This window comes from Calidris pugnax, unplaced genomic scaffold, assembly GCF_001431845.1.
Source record: "Calidris pugnax isolate Ruff unplaced genomic scaffold, ASM143184v1 scaffold11, whole genome shotgun sequence".
NCBI classification, from domain to species: Eukaryota; Metazoa; Chordata; class Aves; order Charadriiformes; family Scolopacidae; genus Calidris; species Calidris pugnax.
The window spans coordinates 4,124,279-4,143,702 of NW_015090803.1; the positions used below are offsets into that span (position 1 = coordinate 4,124,279).

Here is a 19,424-nt window from a genome sequence, read left to right on the forward strand (position 1 = left end):
TCGATGCAGAAAATGTTAAGTCTGGAACTCCGATTCAGCTCCTTTTTTGGTATTGTCTGAGCTGGAGTCGAAGGCACGCCGTCTTGCCCGTTCTGCTGTCGTGCGACCCCGCGGTAGCTGTGATGGGCGGCCTGGGAGATGGGAGGCTGGCGAGGGAGCGATTGGCTGCGGGGCCGGGGAGCCGCTTCCTGGAGTACATCTGTGTCAAGCAGAGCCAGCTAAAGCAGTCATGTATGCGCAGTCTCTGATCTCTTGGGAGGTTCATTGCAGGGTCTCGGACAAGGGCATTCTCCGTTTCTGCACATCAGCATGGAAGGAGCTCGTCCAGGGAGGAAAATGCAACCTGTATGTAAATAGCAGCTGTATAACTTAATAATGGTTTGAATGTGCTTTGATGCAAGCGATATTTAGCAGCTGTGTCTTAAAATGGTATGCTACTATGTTAGATTCACTAGTTGTGGAAGAAATTTTTCAAAAATCTGGTGATCGAAATAATACTTGAGATAGAGATTTCTGTATTAGAGAAGATGTTTTCTGTGTAGTTAGAATTGCTTAATCGTAGTAAATGGCTTAATTCGGAAAGAAAATGTGCTTCTATAATCTCGAGAGTATACTACCAGATTTTGAGAGTGGTTGAGCGTGTCTTTTTGTTCGTTTCCTCTTTTTTCTTTTTCTTCCCCCTCCCCCCTCGTTATTTTGAGCCAGCTTTTCTTAATTTGAATGTTATCAGCTGTGGCTTTGAGTATTTCTTTCTGGGAAAGATCTTGAAATAGCCTATTGATTGTTCCTTTTCACCAAGAAAACCCCAAGACAAAAAAAACATCCCTAATGAGCTGTTTAACTGAGGTAAAGCATTCATGGAGATAGATGGAGATAGTGTTTTCTTCAGACTTGGGTGGCATAGCTGCAAAACTCCATTTGTGGGGATTTCTACAATGAAGCAGTGAACTCTTGATTATTAGTGTTAACAAGCTATTGCTTAGCCTCTTCTATGGGTAGTCTTTATCACTGATATTTAACTGCAATGCAGTGTGTAGCAGGGATTACTGCTTTAGAGTTCCCTGGAAGCTAAAATCTATGGGATAGAATTTTCCTAAGCCTTAAAGCTTTAAAGACCCCTGAATTGCTTTACTTAAATTTTATAAGACTACCACTAAATTTTCTATTTCTTTGTGTGAGCATAAAAAGTAAGAGTTTCGTTTAGACATGTTAAAATGCATCTGATTGCAGTGGTAGGACAGTGATTGATTTTTGATTTTCATTGTGGTGCTTTGTTCAGCTCTGGACACAGAACTTTATCAGATGTGCATATGCCTAGAAGACTAGGCAAAGATCTGAGGTGACTAGTTATAAAGATTCTACTACTACTACTTTTTCTAACTGTAATTTTAGTAATTAAAGTGAATGGAGCTATGATTTTTTTTTGAATGAAATATAGTGCTGTGAGGCAGTGATAAAATGCAACTTTGTAAAATGACTACTATAATGTTAGATATGCAACTTGATATCTTGTGTTGGATTGGTGACATTATTTGCTAACTTTATGCATGGTTGTAAATTTTCTGGCTTGCAGTACACTAGGGTTGAATTCAAACGAGGCTTCTAACTTTAATTGAATATTCTCTTGCATTTTAGTCATGCCTTAATATTAACCAAGCCATCCTTTTTTCTTGTGGTTGTTCTCACCCGATTTTTTTTTTTTTTTTTTTTTTTTTAACGAATTGCTGTGGTGTGCTCTAGTTGACAAGCTGATCATTACTGTGGTCTCTTGTCAGTAATTATTCTTCCTGTTCTTTCTAACTTTATCTCCCATTTTAACGTTGTGTTCTGATTAACACGAGCACTTTGTGTTTGCTGTTTCCAAAGACTGGTGTGTGATTTGTCTGGGACATGGCTTGTCTTGCATGTTGTGGTGCTCAGTGTAACAGTGACCAGATTGTTGACTGCTAGAACCCCTGAAATAAAACCAATGTGTTTGGAACTGCTTTTTTTCCAGAAGTGTAGTAGGGTTCTTTTTTGTTGTTGTGTGGTGGGTTTGGTTGTGTTTTTTTGTTTTTTTTTTTTTTTTTTTTTTTAAGTACCATGCATACATATCTGTTTTTACTGTCCTCCGTGTACAGTTTTGGAAAAGTAAAACGCAGCTTCTGGAAAGTCTTACTGAAATCTGTTGATGTCTGTTGGACACATTTGTCCAAACTAAGGTTTGTGTAGCTCCTGTGGGTTTTTTTAAGTCTTTTAGGAGGAGATTGGTCAAATGTATATAGTAGGGTAAGCTGAGCAGTTAATTAGAGGATTAGTAGGCTGGACAAACTTCTCCTTGTGAAAAAGTATTCCTGATCTCGTTCATTATAGCTATGGTCTTTCTGAAATCTACACATCAAACCTTCTTGTGAGGCCCTTGAGTATTGCTTTGACTAGGAGGGATCTTTGTTTACATATGAGGATAGTTGTGTAAAATAGTAATTGTATAACTACAGATGAAATTCACAAGAAAAAAAGGGGGAGAGTGGGAGTGACACCAAAACCTTGAGCTGTACTGGAGTCTGTAGTGCTTGAGCAATGTCCACTGCTATGATAGTACAAAAAAACCCCATAACATCTGCAAAGCAGCAGTTCCTGTGCAAATGAGACCATAGCAAATACAACCAAGGGGGAACCTATCAATATGGTATGCCTCCTATTTTAAACCTGGCGAGTGTTCTGTTTGTGAATTATTATTAATTTTACTCTCATCTGTATATATTTAGAGGCAAGGCCAGCTAAAAATTGTATGCTTACGAAGTGAGACAGGGCCCATTTATATTTGGTGCATTTTCCCTTGGCTGTTAGGCTGATGTGCTTGATTTAGAACTGGTAGTGTTTCATCACTCTGGCAACTTCTGAAGATACAGTATTGTTGTGTAGTCCAATACTGTGCCCAAAGAAGTTCAAATGCATTTATAGAACTACTTTGCAGTTCAGCTAAAGACTGTTTAATAGGCTGAATAATATCTTCACAATTTAGAAAGAACTTTGATATATTTTTTTTTTCATATTCTGGCTGTCCTTCAAAGAGGCAGCAACCGGAGATGCCTGCCCTCCTGCCCACCATAGGCTCATCTTACCTCTGGTTTAAAAGCAGAATCAGTCTGACTGAGAAGTAAAACAATATATTTAGAACTTACCAAGTGCTGCTGTTAGTTGTTCTTGCAGGTGAGCAATGTCAAAAAGCCTTTCGTAGTTTACTCCCCCTTAAGAAAGGCTACTTGATGCTCTGTACCGGTAGCAGTGGGAGAGCTATAGTGTAGACCTAGTCCTGATGATCGCCAGCCGTACTGTGATTGTCACTGAACTCTGCATACAATAGTCACAGCTGGCATTAACAAATATACTAATTTTCTGGTTTATTTTTTTAGTGCTTCCAGGGTAGCTGTCACTGTTAGACCTGTAGTCCTACAAAATTAGGAGGTAACACTGATCTTGTCTGATTTCTGCCCCCCCCCCCCCCCCAAGTATTACTGCTTATTAGCTTGTGGTTCTGGGAGACTGAATGGATAGAGAAGGGGCTGTATGTGCATTCTGTAAATCAGAGATGTACGTTATTTCCTGACTCCATGGAGTATTACGTGTGCTTAGAACAGAATTATAGGCTTCTGAAACAAAGAGCTTGGGAAATGCTGTTGTGAAAACGAATCACGAATTTCCCTACTGGTTCCTTAATTATTTTGAACAATGTATTTCAGTAGCTATGTGAGAAAACAGATGAGTTTGTGTGTGTATGTATCTATAAAAAAAGGTCATTTTTAAAATACTGTATATATCTACATACACATACCTGGAAAACTGTTTCAAAATCAGATTTTGTGGTTCCTCCTCAGTTATTTTTGAGATCTGTGGTCAAAATAAAGTTTTTCATTTCTTTTTCCAGTTAAACTTTTTTTTTTTCCAAGCAGAGCAATACTGGTATTTTGTTTTTATTTAATTTTTTTTTTTTTTTTTTTTTTTACTGGAGCCTTGATGGCTATCTTATCTATCTTCTGAACGCACATCCAGTGAAGGGAGGGCTGATGACAGAAGTACTGCATTGACTATGCTTCCTAGGTCTAGGCCAAACCATTGCTTTGAATTCTGTTTGCACTGATTTGTAAGTTTGTTGGGAAGTTCCTGTAGGTCCCTAGTGTTGTATCCTCTTCAAGACAGATGGTTTGATCCAGCTTCAGTGCTCGTATGTACTGATGCTGAAAGTATGAAGAGCAAAGTACACTGCGTATACTTATCTGCTGTTGATCTGCTTATATAAATCTGTAGTAGCATGCTATATATATTTACCAGTTAGGTCTGTAAGGAGTGAGCGTGTGCTCATGTTTTGAGAAGAATGGTTTGTTGGTGCCACGTTCCAACCCAAAAGCTGAATCCCATCTGCCAGATCTGGTGACTGTACTGTACAAAGGCAGAGATGTGAGTTCTTGTGAGAAGGAGCAGGGAAGTATTTGCCTTCTGTTCAAGCCAGAGGGGATGGGATATAATTACAGTCATATGTATGTTCACTGTGATGGTGTAGGCAGCTGTAATAGAATAATATCAAAATTAGAAGTCTTGAACTCTTGGCCATGGATAGATGTATGAGGGGAAAAAACTAGATGTGAATGCCCCCCTTCCTCCCCCCCCCCTTGTTTTTTGTTTTGTTTTCATATGGTGATGTTTTTTTTTTTTTTTCTAGCATTTGCATCTACTTAAAGCAATGCTGCAGTGAAGGTTCTTTGTGCCATGGAAGTGGTAATGTAATTTTGGGAGGGGGGATAGTGGTGGTGGTCGTGGGTTTTTTGTTAATTTTTGTCTTCTCCTGTGCCCTGCTTATCCCCACGAACGCTTATGCTATCGCTGGTGCTGTAAGTAATTTCCCAGCTCTGTTGGGGAAGAACTTTGGGCCAAGGGAATGTAAATGGAGCATATGAACATTGATTTAGCTAAGTAACTGTTTTAAATGTTGAGCTCAAATTAGTCTCCACAATTACTGTATGGTTTTGCATTTCAAAATTTTACAGTTAACTGTATCAGCCATTTGTACGATCACTGTTACTAGGATGAATTGATTGAACTGCATTTCAAGTACCTTAGAAATGTGTTGCTAGCGAGTTATATCTCTTGGAAGCGGTTATTCAGTAATGCACTCTGGCAGCGTGCCCATCTTAAGTCTGTCATGTGTATGTGACCGCATAAGGTTAGGCCAGTTGCATGGTGAGAAGAGCCTGTACAGATGACAGTGGAAAGTTTCCTTTAGATGTAATATTCTGTGCGTCATATTCGTGCCAGTCCACTAGACGGTAACTAACACATGCTTCTGGAGGCTGACAACTTAATTCTTGCAAATTTCAGTGCTTTCCTTAATTATTCATGCAAGTTAGGATTGACTTTTAAAAATACTACTTTTAAAAAACGTGTAGCATTACTATATTAGATATGAAAAGTGTACTGCCTTAAATGAAGACAAATGTTTGAGAAGGTAAATAAAGTTTAAACAGTTTCTGGCTATTGACTTGTCAGTAATGAAAGGAGAATTGCTCTTTTCTCCTGGACTGAGGGAAAGGCATTTAAAAATCTGAGGTGGCAAGAGGCATGCTATTGGGATGCTGGTAGGGCAAGAGTATTTGAAAGTCTTGTCTGCTCTGCAAAAGTTGAAAAGGGATTTCATTTTCATGCTGGGAAAATTGGAAAGCTGAGAAGACATGTTGTAGTATATATAGGCATCTCTAGCTGAATATGAAGGTTTTACTGGAAGGTTGGTTGTGCAGTATGTTTGTGAGTATCAATAAATTTGGTGTTAGGAAGAAGTATGCTTAGTGCATTTTGATACAGTGTGCTAGGATTTTGTGGTGTGTTTTTTTTTCTTCTTTTTTTCTTTCTTTTTCCTTAAAGTGATCTGGATTTGTAATGTTTTTATAAATGACCATGTCCTCCTTGTGAAAAAGCAAACCAGAGGCGAAGGCTTAATCTCTCCCTGGGACACCTTGGTTGCTACTTGTGTTGTGTTTTTTCCCTTCTCAATTGTTCTTTCAGTTGACTGAAAAGAGAAGTTATGTGGGCTCCAAGTTAGTCTTCAATGTTACTTGGGCTCGTCTTTATCAGCTGTTTTTTGGGCATCTGTGGGAATATTGCACGTGAAACTTCACATGAAATGGATGGTAAACTGCAAAGGAGTGCTTGCTCTAAGTTGAAGTCATTCTCTGTGTCTAAAAACAGAAGTTGACGAGTTTTTAAAACATCCCACCGCTCTTTGTTTATATATGTAAAAATATTCAGAAAGTAAAAGATAACTAGGATGGAAATATGTTTTGATTCAGCAGTTAAACAGTTTTCTCACTTTTGTGCCTTAAACTGACATGGTAAATCTTCTATAATTACTGGAAACCTATGCCCTACAGACTTTATTTTTAGTAAGGAAAAGGCTGTAGTTTGGAATTACTTCTATAGCATATTTGAGTATTTTGGGTTTTTTGCCTGACCTAAGGCAAAAGTATCTAATGGTAGGATTTGCTATTGGCATCACAAATGGTTATGTTAAAATGATGCTTTGTGGTTTTTTTTCTAAACAAAGGCTGTAAATGATATGCTTTTTTCATGTATGATATTTGTGGTTGCTAATGGTTTATTCTTGGAAGAGTCTTTGCATATGTTGAGTACTTTGAGATAGTGATAGAGCAGTTTGCAAGGGTATGCATGCCTTTCTGTAATCTAATCTCAGAAGACATGTTACTTTCACATGATGTGGTTTTGAAGGCTGCTTCTATATGTATAAGGTTGGCAAAGTACCTCTTAATATAGTAAAGAGTTATAAATATTAATAATATATGGTATAAAGCATACAGCAAGTACAGTTTCAAAATGTTGTTGGGAGATAAAATTTTTTCTTGCATGTATATTTTCCGCGATGTGTATGTAATTTTCTACTGGTATGCAATAGTTTGTATAACCTGGAGAAAAACTCTGTCTTCCTTTATTGCTCAAAACCTGTGTGTTTGGCAAGCTTCCAAGTGTCCTAAAGGGACTCTTGGGTATGGGGTGTAGGGGGGAAGTTAGGGAGAGAATATTTTAACCATGAAGCTAATTGAAGAGATTTTGATAGCAGTTTTCCTAATATTAGGGTTTTTCTTCTCTCATGAGTCACTTGAGATAATTTAGAGGATTTGCAGTACTTCATCTATTTCCATCTCTATTTTGAGTTTTCTGGTAACATGCAGGATTTGTGTGTATATCTGTTTCAGTGAACTGGAGTGTCCTACAGTCCTATAATTTTCTATTTCTGTGTCACTGAGGTAAATTGGAAAGTAAGTATGCTTGACTCCTCCTTGGTAGTTTTATGGCCCTACCAATGCAGTTAAATGTTTTGCTGTACTTACTTGGTGCCTCAAAAGATTGTTAACTTAAGCTTATTAATGCTGCTGCGTAGAGACCCGCTATTGGGTTTATGCATGTTAAAATTTTCTTTCCCAAGCAGTGTTGGAAAAATCCATCCTTAGTAAAGATAAGAGCCCAGACTCACTTTGCAACTGTGTTTTTTCACTACTTCTGGAATGGCTATCAGAGAGATGACAAGAGGCTGATTACATTATAAAGGCATCTCCTAGAGGACTCTTTAATTCCATTTTGGTGTGTAGGGTACAGGAGTGCACTACTTTTTCCCCTTTCTCCATCTTATCACCATAACACTTTCTAAATTTCTGCCACTTCTTTATTAGTAGATCATTGTAATATTTTCACAGATTTGCCCATCAGATATGACTTTGGATTAGTCACGTGATTTTTTTAATTGTAGCTGTTTGGAGTGTTCAGGAAATTTGATTTTTCTAATGTGCATGGAATACTCTGGTTCTGCAATGCAGCAGTAGTCAAAGTTATGTTACTGTGTTAATGCCTTTCTTGAAAACCTCATTCTTAGGGACACAGCTCAGAATCGACCTTTATTTAGTTTTCAGGAGTTTGTTCTGCCATGTGACACTCCTGCCTCTTGTATCTTGTTTATTTACATAGTGCCAGCTGCTTTTATTTTTGATGTGGTCTAACTGCATTTAACTTTTTTTAAACTGCATCTGAAACTTTTTTCCCTGTATGTGCCGTTTGTCATCTTCATATTCTTTAACCAACTTTCCTCAATAGTCAAAGAAAGATTTGGAGGGGTTTTTTATGTATGTGCGCACAATACTCTATAGTTAATACGTGTTTTATTAAGACTAAGGAGTTAAGTGTTCATTATTTTTTGTGGGTGTTCATACAGTATGTTTTAGGTTGTAGCTGTTACACAGGTATGTTGCTTTTCATCTTTGTCACCTCCCCTTGAGATGATAAACCTGTTTTATATATAAGGCATTGCATTATTGAGTAATTCTAAGATGAAAGTTTAGGTGAATGTCAATGCTGTTAGGATTCCCTGTCCCTGTAAGACTCCTGATTTTGGTTTCCATTTTTTCATCATGAAACCATTATCACAGATCCTATGTCGATCGATGTAAATGCACTGGTGGGCAGCTGCCAGAAGCAGAGATCAAACAGATTTATTTGTGGTGGATCTAGCTGTCATACAGACACAAGAAAAGTCAATTTCGTGAACTGATCCAATGGAAGACTAATTAAGTTGTTTAAAAACGCAAAAAAACCCCACCCCATTGCTTCAGCTCTTTGTATCTGACTTCATGATCGATAGATCTGGCTTAAGGAAAAAATTATGTGCCCAAGGGAGCAGAGAGAGCAGGGACAGTATTCTTTAGCAGTTAGCCTGCCGTTATACATAGATGTAAAGTAAAGCATTACCCTTAGGGTAGGCAGTTCTTTTGGAGAACCAGTTCTGCCAGAAGGCTGTAATTTGTGAGCTGTTAAAAATGCACTGTATTCTAAGGAATGCAAACATTTGGAGAAAGTCAACTTTAATGTTGTTTTGATGTCAAGTCTGAGATGAAATTAAGAGATTTTTACTGTTCAGCTATTTTAAGGTTTATTTTTGTCAAGATTGAGCAAAAGACAGTGTTTAAAATTCTGCTTGAGTGATGTGCTAAATGTGATTAGGGGACATGTTCAGAGATAAGCCTCATTCTTGAGCCTCTATTTCAGATACTGTGCTTTTGTGTTACGAGTGGTATGATTTCAGTAGTAATGAAATCTGAAACAGATCATCACGCAACTGCTGTTCTCTAACTTTGTGCATAAAAAATGTGAATTAGATAGGGGTGTGGTTAACAAGCTGTCGTCTGAAACCCGAGTTAAACGGTTATTTTTGGTCTTTCCAAAACTGTTGGTCTAAGAGAGACCCGCAAGTTGCATAGTTTAACCCCTTTGTATAACCTTTGGTTCACTAAAGCTTCTTATTTGTCCTGGAAAATCTTACATAGAAATTGTCCCCTATGGAAATGAGGTCAAGATCTCTGGATATTACCTTATGTAACTTCCTATAAGTTTTCCAGTCATTTTGTTGAAGTAGATTCATTGCTGTTGAATGTAAAACTAAAGAATATTGCACGCCTGAAATGTATGTCCTGATCTTTGATATGATAAAATTGAGGGCATTGGAAATGGAAATTGCATGGTGTTTAGTCTATCTGTTGATTTATGGTTTTTCCTTCAATACAGGGTTGTGTTTTCTTGAAGAATTGGATGGGTAGATTTTCCGTTTTCTGTCTCAGTTTCTAAGAGGTGAAAATGTGTTGTTTTAGAAAACTTCAACAAACAGCTTCAGAACTAACTGCAGAATATATATGGGGATTTAGAAAAGATTACTATGAAGTTAACTTCTATGAAGTTAAACTTGTGTCTTGTTTCTTTAGGGTCATGATGAAGAAGCCGTTGTGGATATGGGCAAAATCAGCTCTACTATCAACACAAACTTTGAGAAAGAAGAACTAGAGAGTAAGTTTGAGGTGGTTTTCTGTTTGCTTAACGTGCATTTTTTTGCCTCGGGATTAAAGTTCTATTTTCCTTCAAGTGCAACCAGTATTGCTAAAAGGAATCAGAATTTTATGGAACCATGGAATTCTAGGAATAAGACCAGTGAACGGCAGATGACCTGCACTGTTTTTTATCTCTGCACGCTAATAAATGCTCAGTGCTATTCAGATCTGTCACAGAAAAAATATTAAAAGAAAAAGCCAATTTATGAAGCTTTCCAAGGAAAGCTTGCGTCTGAGATTGTAGGTTTGAAAAATTGATTGCTGTCGGTAAGTAATTTCCCATCATGAATGATGTCAAGTTCTGCAGTATCAAAACTCATTGAACAGGGGCCATGAGGGACATGTTTGTTTTGTTTTCTGAAATTTAAGTATCCTTGTGAATGTGGTCATGCACTTTAAATTCTGAGAGTTTGAACAGGTAACAGTTCTTCTTATCGTGGTAAACTGTAAACTGTCCATTCTGCAGTCTGCAGCCAGTTAAAGCATTATGGAATCCTGTTAGTCTTCATTATTTGACTTGGGATCCTGCATTTAGCAACAAAAATGGCATTGAGTTAGTTTCCTATAGCAAAATGTAAAATCAGGTATTTCATCTAAGATACAATTTCTTACTGACTTAAAAAGGTAGTAGATTAAAATGAAGATTTCATGGATGCTATTTAGTGAAGCCAGAGGAAAAAGCTAGGGAGTTCCAGTGTTAAAATCTCACTTGTTCACCTTTCACGTAGAATGATCTGAAGCTTAATTAGCATTTGCAAAACGCCAGAAGACTATCAGTAGGTTCACTAAGCAGTGTTTCCTGACGGTACCGACTCTTGCTGCTTCAGAATGCCAGAGAGCCATTATAGCAGCAGTTTCTAGCTGAGAAAGATTACTTTGGTTGCTGTCCCATTTTCTTATACTGGGGTCTAACAAGAGACAGTTTAAAGTGATTAAAATTGTTTGTTGCTGTTGCAGTCATACATGCTCCTGCTCTGCTCCCTTCAGGCTGTTCCTGCTTTCTGTCTTGTACTGACACTTCTGTTTGTCTGACCGAACCGTAAGCCTGGTTAAGTATGTTAAGCCAGTAGAAAATGTAACAGTCCTGACAGAGGAAAATAATAAGAAAGATCTCAGCAGTTGAGCACCTGAAACCTGCTTGCCACACGGTGCTGAGCGGAGGAGGGTAGTGAGCATGAGGCTGAGGGTGCAGTAGCGGAGGCTGCAACAACACCAATTTAGATGGGGTTGGGCGTGTGGTGAAACCACTGCCGTGTCTGTTTCTGCAGTTAAATCTTCAGATTTAAGCTGTGTCCTCCTCCATTTCCTTCTCTTGTTTTTCTCTGGGAGATGACCCAGAAAAACAACGTGTGTGTTTTTCAGGGAGGCAGGGGTTAAGGGGAAGCAGGCGTTCAGCTGGAGTAGCGTGCGGTGCAGCAGGGACAGCTGTAATTCCTCAACCACCAAGAACGATATGGGAACGAAGAATGATATGGGAACGTGCAGGCAGCTCACTTCCCCAGCCTCTTTCGTAGCACATGCACGGGAGTGCTTCAGCTGTAGTTACACAAGATACTGGGTGGGAAGGTGGGGGCTTCAGGCTGCTTGAGGCAATTTAAGCACTTGTATTGCTGACTGTGGAAAATACCCCTGTTTTACCCACGGCCAAAGAATAAATTAAGGTGAAACTAAGGCTTCTGTGACCTTCTGTGACCAATTGAGTCAACGTAACAGGTGATGAAAGGAGGAGATGAGGAGACATGGCTGTCCTCACCTTACTCTTAGCCTGCAGCCAAGTGACCCAGTGTAAGTGTCCCAATGCAAGAGAGGGCTGGTTATACAGAGATTAAACAAATAACTAATAAGAAGTACCTGACAAGAACGTGTGTTCCAGTAGGATTATCACGTATCTGAAGCTTTATATAGGCACATACTTTCACACATATTTAGGAATTATTTTTGGCGATTACATATATTTTGTACTATCTTACATACTTGTAAGATACTTTTTTGTTTTTTAATGGTAGACTGGGGAGAGGGAGGGACTGCATGTGTTTTGACTTTTATCAGTGGAAACTGTTCCCAAGTAAGAACAAGAAGTTTTTTTCTTTCCTTTACGAAAGAGAGAAGTACATAATTCAGTTGTTTGACTTACATAGTTATCTTCTCTGAGATTGACCAAAAGAGAATCTTTAGACTCTGGGTGTTTTTGAGGATAAATTTATGTGAACTTATAGCTCTGTTTGTTTACGAGATCATTATTTATAAGCTGTTATGATTAGAGTATGTATATAGGATTGTGGGGCTTAGTTTTTAATTCTGTTACTAAAATTTGTACAAGGGGAGAAAATGAATTGTTGGCTGCAAGCAGTACAAAACGTCTGGATGGATAGTATTATTTTTCATTACTGAGTTAGAAATGTTGTCTTGGAGGCTTAGGAAGATGTTTAGTCAAGCATTAGGTATTGTAAGTATTTTAAGACCTGAAGCTGTTTCAGTCCAGTCTTCCAGCTTGTTTTTCTGGTGACTTGAAAAGGAGTTCTAGGAATTTGGAACCTTTCCAGAAGTGTGTGTTGATTCATTTTCAAGGAGAGGCAGCAAGCAGTTAATTCTGTTCAGCTGTGATGTGAAGCACTAAACCTTTTAAAGCCAGCACGGGCAGGTGATTTTTAACTGCTTTAAAGCCTGTACAAACCCATGTTCATTGGTTTGATGGTGTAGAAGGCATAATATTGCTACTAATACTAAAGGAAAGATTTCTCGGTGTTGTCGGTATTGGATAGTTTTATTTTCTGGAAATTCTGTGATGAAATACTAATGGCAAGAGGGCCAGATGCTAAAGGGGAAAATCTATCTTGGAGTTAGAGCTTCCCAAGCTCCGCATGCTATTTATGGTGGCTGGGAAACTGTGGTACGTATCCGGAGTGACAGTGTTTAGGCTAGAAAGGTTAGGCACAGGCTAACTTGTTTTGTAACTCTCTTCCTGTAAAAGAAATGGGTAGAGTTGGTAAACTTCAGTTATGGGCAGACTATGTGTGTACTAAATAAAGGTACTGCTCTTTACTGAAGCTCTAAGGCCGTACTTTGAAATAACAAATGTCAGTTTACAGAAGAGCTAGAAAGGGGAATAACATCTTAAAATAACATTTTTAAGAGCACCTAATGTTCTTAACTTGATGCCAGACTCTTTGAGCTGCAATGAATGAGAGTAATAACAAAGTAAGGCAGGAGGTGCAAGTAAGGCAAGAATAGCAGAGGTATTTCATGCCATCTTGTAAAAGGCATTTTCTGTTAAGATCCATGTTTAAGGAAGGTTTTCTTAAACCTGAGTTTAATACGTTTAGCTTGATATTACCTGGATCTATCTTTTTAACTGTGTAGGTTGTTTTTCACCTTGATTTGAGGATACATTTACTAGATACAGCTTAAGGGACAAGGGATATATTCTGTTATTCTTAGCAGACCAGTTACAGGCATAGCAAAGATAAGGAGTTTATACACAACAGAAGTCTTGTTCCAGAAACAATCTGAGGTCAGGAGTGTGTGTGTCTCAGTAGACTAGTTTTCTGTGGCATAAATCCAAGAAGCAGCTTTCAAGAGTTAAGATGATTTAATAGCTACTCTACTCTCACAGTATCCTGTGGCAGGTGTAAGTAGTGTTTACATTTCAAGTGACCCTATTATCTCTGATACTTTCATGCTTTAGAGCCTTATTTTTCCTTAAAGAAAACATCTGTGCTTTTCAGTTAATCTTAGTTGATAAGGACAGGTAGTTAAATAACCTTGCATATTTTCCCCTCTAGAACTGAATATTGTATATCTAAGTGGAAAACTTGCTCTACAAGTGTTCACAGTTTAATGTGTTATGAGTAGTTAGAAATTATTTCGTTATTATGAAAGGGCTTTGGGGAACTAAAAGAACTTATATGGCAAGTTGTAGTAGCGTGTGCTGCTAAGATTTTCAGGTGGCAGGTTTACTGTTATCTAAATTGCAATTGTTCAAAACCCCATGAATAGTTCCTGCAATATCCTTTAAGAAAACAAGTTTTACAGAAGCAGGTAAACACAAGTAATACAGCAGGACATTGTAGCTGCTGGCTCTTGAGAATTGTGCTTGGTATTTACATTTTTATGTTCAGTAGTAGGCTGTACTACTTTAGGCAGTATAGAACAGGTTTATTATGGTTCTTAAACTACAGAATGATTGCTTGAACCTTTAAGAGGCCTGTTAGTGGTCTAGAAAAAACTCTGTTTAACAGAAAAAAGAATTTGTAGTTGTATCTTCTTATGTGGTCAAAAAGGTATGAAATGAGATTTCTCATGAAGTTGTATCTTCTTATGTGGTCAAAAAGGTAGAAAAATGTGAAAAATAATTTAGGATAGTCATTAATGATTCTTGCAGACCACCTTTCATGCATCCTCTCTAGTGATACCCCTAAATTGGAAAGATTTTGCCTGCGCTGTATTTTGAGTTGAACTGAGAGCAAGCAAAAACATGTCTATTGAGATACAGTACAACTAGTCAGGTATATGAGACATGCTCCAAGTCATAGGCAACATGAACAAAATGTTCATTTGCACCAGCTGTGCTAGTAGCTGGTGCAGGATAAATTATTTTGTCCTTGTAATTTCAGAAATAAATGTTATCTCTGTCCAGTGCTTCTCTATATGTCACCAAAAAATGAGGATGTTTTCCTAATATGATTTTTAATGCAATTTTAATTAAGTGAATTTTTTTGATTTAGGCTGCGTTGCTATACCTTCAACCTACATGTTGAAAATTTAGTTATAATACATTTTACTGTGGGTATCCTACACTATACATTCCACGGGCATTTTCCTCAGGACTTCTTGTCCCATTTATTTATGCAATATTCAGACTTCTGTGTAGAGAGAATAATTGTCTTAAACTTATTTTAGTATTTGTGGTGTTCATCGCAAAGGTAAATCCTTAACAAATGCTATCAAAACTGTTTTCAGACTGCCTTTGGAGAGGGAAAGTTGGCAACCTAATTGTGTAGACATAAAACTCCATATGGCACCCAAAGTGACTAGACACAATTTTCAGCATTGATGCAGTGTTGATTGTGGAGGTAGAGGGTTATTTTTAGCTTCTAGAACATTCTTTTTAGAAGTTGATTCTGATTCTGCCGAACACAGTACTTACAAATTACTATAAATTCTACATTTTTTACTTGTGTGTTAAATTATTTGTAAATTACTGGAAAGACATACTGTAAGCTCCTGGCAAATGAAGCTTAATAGAAGTTACTGAGGACAAGAGACTGTTTTTTTTCTTTTTACATTGTGAGACTTCTTGATGGTAGACTAATGAGCTGAGTATAAAAAGAAGCATATACTAGTGCACCCCAAAATTTACGTTCTTTAGCTAGAAAACAATTGTATAAGCATAAAAGAAAAAAAAATAGCAGTTTTGATACCACAACTTTCCTTATCTTTGAAGCAAATTACTCAGTATTCTACAGATCTTCTCAATGAGTGTCCTTGAGATACTTGTTAATTTCTTATTTGTGGAATGGTCTCATCAGCTAAGGAGCCCTTTTGCATGCTGAAGTTGATGAATGGCTGTTGACAGGATGTTTTATCTTGCTAAAGACGACGTTATCTAACTTTACAATCTTGCTGACTGAGTTAGGACTGTATAGTATTATTCATACTGAAACTAAGTAAATATTTTTGCATATATTTTAAGTCATTCATTAGAATAACCATAGTATTACTATTTTGATTTTATTTTTGTTTAAAAGATGTGTAGCATGTAAAATGTATAAATCTGTACAGTATTCTATTTTGCTTTAAGGAAAACATTCTCAGCTTTTAATTACTTAGACCTATTTAATAATTACGACCTAGGTGTTGCTTTAAAGGAAGTGTAGACTTCAGTAATTTAAGTGATTTCTGCGTGGGAATTGCAATACATGTGTAAGTAATCATAAAAATAATTTTAGTGTCACTTGCCTCATAGGGAACGTGTAGCCAATTTCAAGTAGAAGACCTTTATGTAAATACTGAACCTTAAGTGAAAATAATCTTTCAAGGAGGTGATGCAGCAAAGTGTTTTTCTTTATGCATCTGCTTTTTCTGTAGAGATAGAAGGCAGTGCTGAATATGCTACCCTTGAATTGTTAAAATTTCGAATGAGTAAGGCCAGATTATCAAATATTCACCCTCCAAACCAAACAAAACTGTTCAATCACATTGTCTACCCGCTGTAAAGGTTTTTCAAAGTGAATCAGCATTTAAACTTGAATGAGTTCATGAGAACATCTGTAGCAGACAACAACTTTGCTTATACTTAAATCTTTAAAATCCTTTTTGGGTAACGTGCATGCTAATTTTAGCATTTCTTCTGAAAACAGAGTTGTTTTTAAATGGATGCCATTCAAAACAAATGTCTTTTACATAAAGATGTAAAATAAATATTTTAGGTAAAATAGACTAAGATGGAAGCAATGCTTTTTAAAAGTTCATGATATAAACTGTGTCCTAACATTTATTTCCAAACTTTTTATCCCAGAGAACATTATGTAATGTTTCTGTTCTGACTGCATCAGAAATTTTATAAAAAGGTAACTAACTGCAGTTTTATATTCTGAAACATATGTCAAATTATTATTCAAGTAGTGCAGCTGTAAAACTTTTTTACCAAACAGCACCAAATGAAACTTTCAGTGAACTTGAGAAGAGGCAGAAGAAATAGGTGACTACTTGATTCTGCAGCCTCTTGTTTCTTGATGGCTTCTCGTAACATTTATCTTACTTTTTAAATCTCTTTAAAATCAGTTGTTCAGAAACTGGCTAAACCTGTGACTTGATGGATGTCAGAAGTTTTCCTGAATGGATGACTTCTCTGTTTGTTTCTCAGCAGTTAAGGCTTTTAAAGTGTGAGATCTCTTTTTCTGAACATTTATTTTAAAAAGAACCTGTGAAAGTTTCAGTTTTTATCTGAAGGAGTAACTGTTACATGAAGCAAGATTCCCTCTCTTAATATTTTTCGTATCTTAAAATATCAGGAAATAGATGCGTTTGGGGGCAAACTGATCCATTTAAAGATGTATGCAGCAGTTGTAAGAGAGGGATCAAATTTGTAATTAGAATGTATTTGTGACACATTGATGAAGTGGGAAAACCTTCTTGCAAATGCTTCTTCTGAAGTACTTGATATGCTATGAAGTGATAGTGATATGTGATATGCACAGTGATATGAACATGGAAGCCTTGTGTCCTTACAGGGTACGCATCCATAAAGGGATGAAAACTCTGGTTCCTTCAGTAGTGGTCAAAGGGCCAATCTTCAATCTTAATGGGACTTTTGCTTGAATTGGGTGTTTCTAGGTGTTCTCCCCTCCAACAGAGACAACTCCTTCAGATTATCTCAGGTGTGTATCCTTCTTCCTGAGCTCTGCTGCAGAGACAGGCTGGACCGAGCATCTTCAGCTCAGATAAAGCGTGGGGTCTAACTGCGGTCTGATGTGGATGTAGGATGCAAGGACAGCTAGTCCCCCTCCCACAGGGACCCAGTGCTGGCTCCTTGCCCAGGTGAGGGAGAGAGGTGCTGGCAGTGGACCACAAAGACCAGGGGTGAGCAAATGTGGTAAAATCCCTGTGGAGCTCTGTCAGCTGGCACTAAGCTTGTCCTGTTGCTGTTACTACTGGCATGTCTAGTGTAATTACTGATAATGCCTTCTTGAATGTTGTTGACTGTGTCAGGCAGAAGTATTCAGGGCATTTTTTTCTTATGACTGCTACTACCGACTCATCTTGGGTTTTACGTCAGAAAAAAAACTCACTTCTGTGTGTAATGAGAAGTCTGGCATTTACAGCTTCTGCCAGTCAGCGTGATATGGTGCTCTCTTCCATTGTGTAGTGGGAAGACACTCCTACTGAGCTGCTTTACCGTCTGCTATGCATACAAGATTGTGGATTACACTTCTCAATTTTATCTGTCCCCAGTATTGTAGTATAAAGAGCATATTTTCATATATATGTAATTACTAGGAGCAACAGGAGATTTTTAGAATAGAGCCCAGGAGGTTTAACAGATTCTAAAATATGCTGCACTGTGGAGAATCTTTGGGCTCCAGCTATAGCATGTAACTGTCCTGTGAAAGAATTTTCTTTACTCCTTTATACAGAAAATTTTATTTCAAATGTTTTATTCTGAAAGCAAGAAACAATTTTTGTCAAATAATTATTTTAACAAAGCACAGAAAAAGAATCCTTCATAATAACAGGGCTTTTTTTTAATAGGGAATTCATGCATGGAAGAACAATATTGTGTTAAAATATTTTATGTTCGCTTTTACCACATTAATTCCTTTGAAAATTTTACTTTCTTGAGCACATTTTGTGTGAGAGAAGTTCATAAAATAAGCTAAAATACTACTGTTTATTTTTAAATACTTAGCTTATGTCTCACACTAAGAACTTCACTATCAATATTAAATTGTACGTTTAATTGCATGATTCAGAAATGCAGCACTACTTTTAGTTAGAAAATTAGAGAATTAGCATAGTAGCAGAATTCAGTGGATTACTGACTTGAGTGAGTTTCCAGAATTTTCATTACAGATAACTTTAAACAAAAGGGTGTGTGTGTGTGTAAACAAGGAATTCTACTTGTTCCTTAAGTTTCACAAGAGCAGAGAATATTTGGAGAAGACCTTGGGCTGTGAAGTTTTTTGGAGCATGAAAAGACTTTCTTGTTTTCACGTTTTACTTCTTCCATCCACCTAAGATTATTTTTCCTATTTTATGCTTCTACCTTTGGAGCAGACCTGTGGCAGAAGACACAGAAGCTGTGCTAATAAATTGCATTGAGCTTATTTCTGTGCATACAAGTACTTTCTGTGATGTAAGGGGAATTAATGTCAGGGCATGAGATGATCGATTTCAAATGCTCCCTACTAGGGTAATGTGTTTGGGAATGTGAATTAGAAGACATCAAACAGCTGCTTTCCCCCCACCTAGTTTTATGGTCTAAGGGAACAGATTAGGATCTCTCCTGCAGATCCTCTAGTTTTTCCATACTGGAAAGCTCTGTGCTGGGACAAGATAGATTATGACACTATTTGATTAAATAAAGGCTTCTGTGTAAAATAAATTATGTCTCTTCAGATTACTATTTGAAGATTTTTGGAAACATAGTAATTCTTGTGATGAAGTTTTTGTCTTCATCAGACTGTTGGGAGCTTATGGAGAAGATAGCGCCAGACACTTGTCACAAGATGCAGTATTGGAAGTGCTGATTGGATATCAGGATTTTTTTTTCATGCAGTATGTGGTTTTGTGTTGGAATAGGTTGCCCGGAGAGGCTGTAGAGTATCTGTCCTTACAGATACTCAAAGCGTGGCTGGTTGTCATCCTGACCAACCTGATAAAAAAGATTACTTCAGCTTTGAAGTTGGCTGCACTTTGAGGATAGCCCAGATAGCCCACCTCCAGATGTCCCTTACAGCTATAATTAATTAATATACGATCTCTGCAGTTTAAATTTCTAAGTAACAGGAT

The 19,424-nt window shown here is 37.4% G+C and overlaps 1 protein-coding gene across 5 annotated transcripts in view; it reads left to right on the forward strand.

Annotated features, from left to right (window-relative positions):
- The first annotated feature begins 207 nt into the window (after positions 1-207).
- SLC4A7 (solute carrier family 4, sodium bicarbonate cotransporter, member 7) overlaps positions 208-19,424 on the forward strand; it is a 67,856-nt gene continuing 48,639 nt past the window's right edge. For all 5 annotated transcript variants that reach the window (XM_014937748.1, XM_014937749.1, XM_014937750.1 and 2 more), the window contains exons 1-2: positions 208-345; positions 9,792-9,873. In XM_014937748.1, coding sequence (XP_014793234.1) covers positions 310-345; positions 9,792-9,873 — 118 coding nt within the window. In that variant the 5' untranslated portion in view covers positions 208-309. The remainder of the gene's footprint in view (positions 346-9,791; positions 9,874-19,424) is intronic.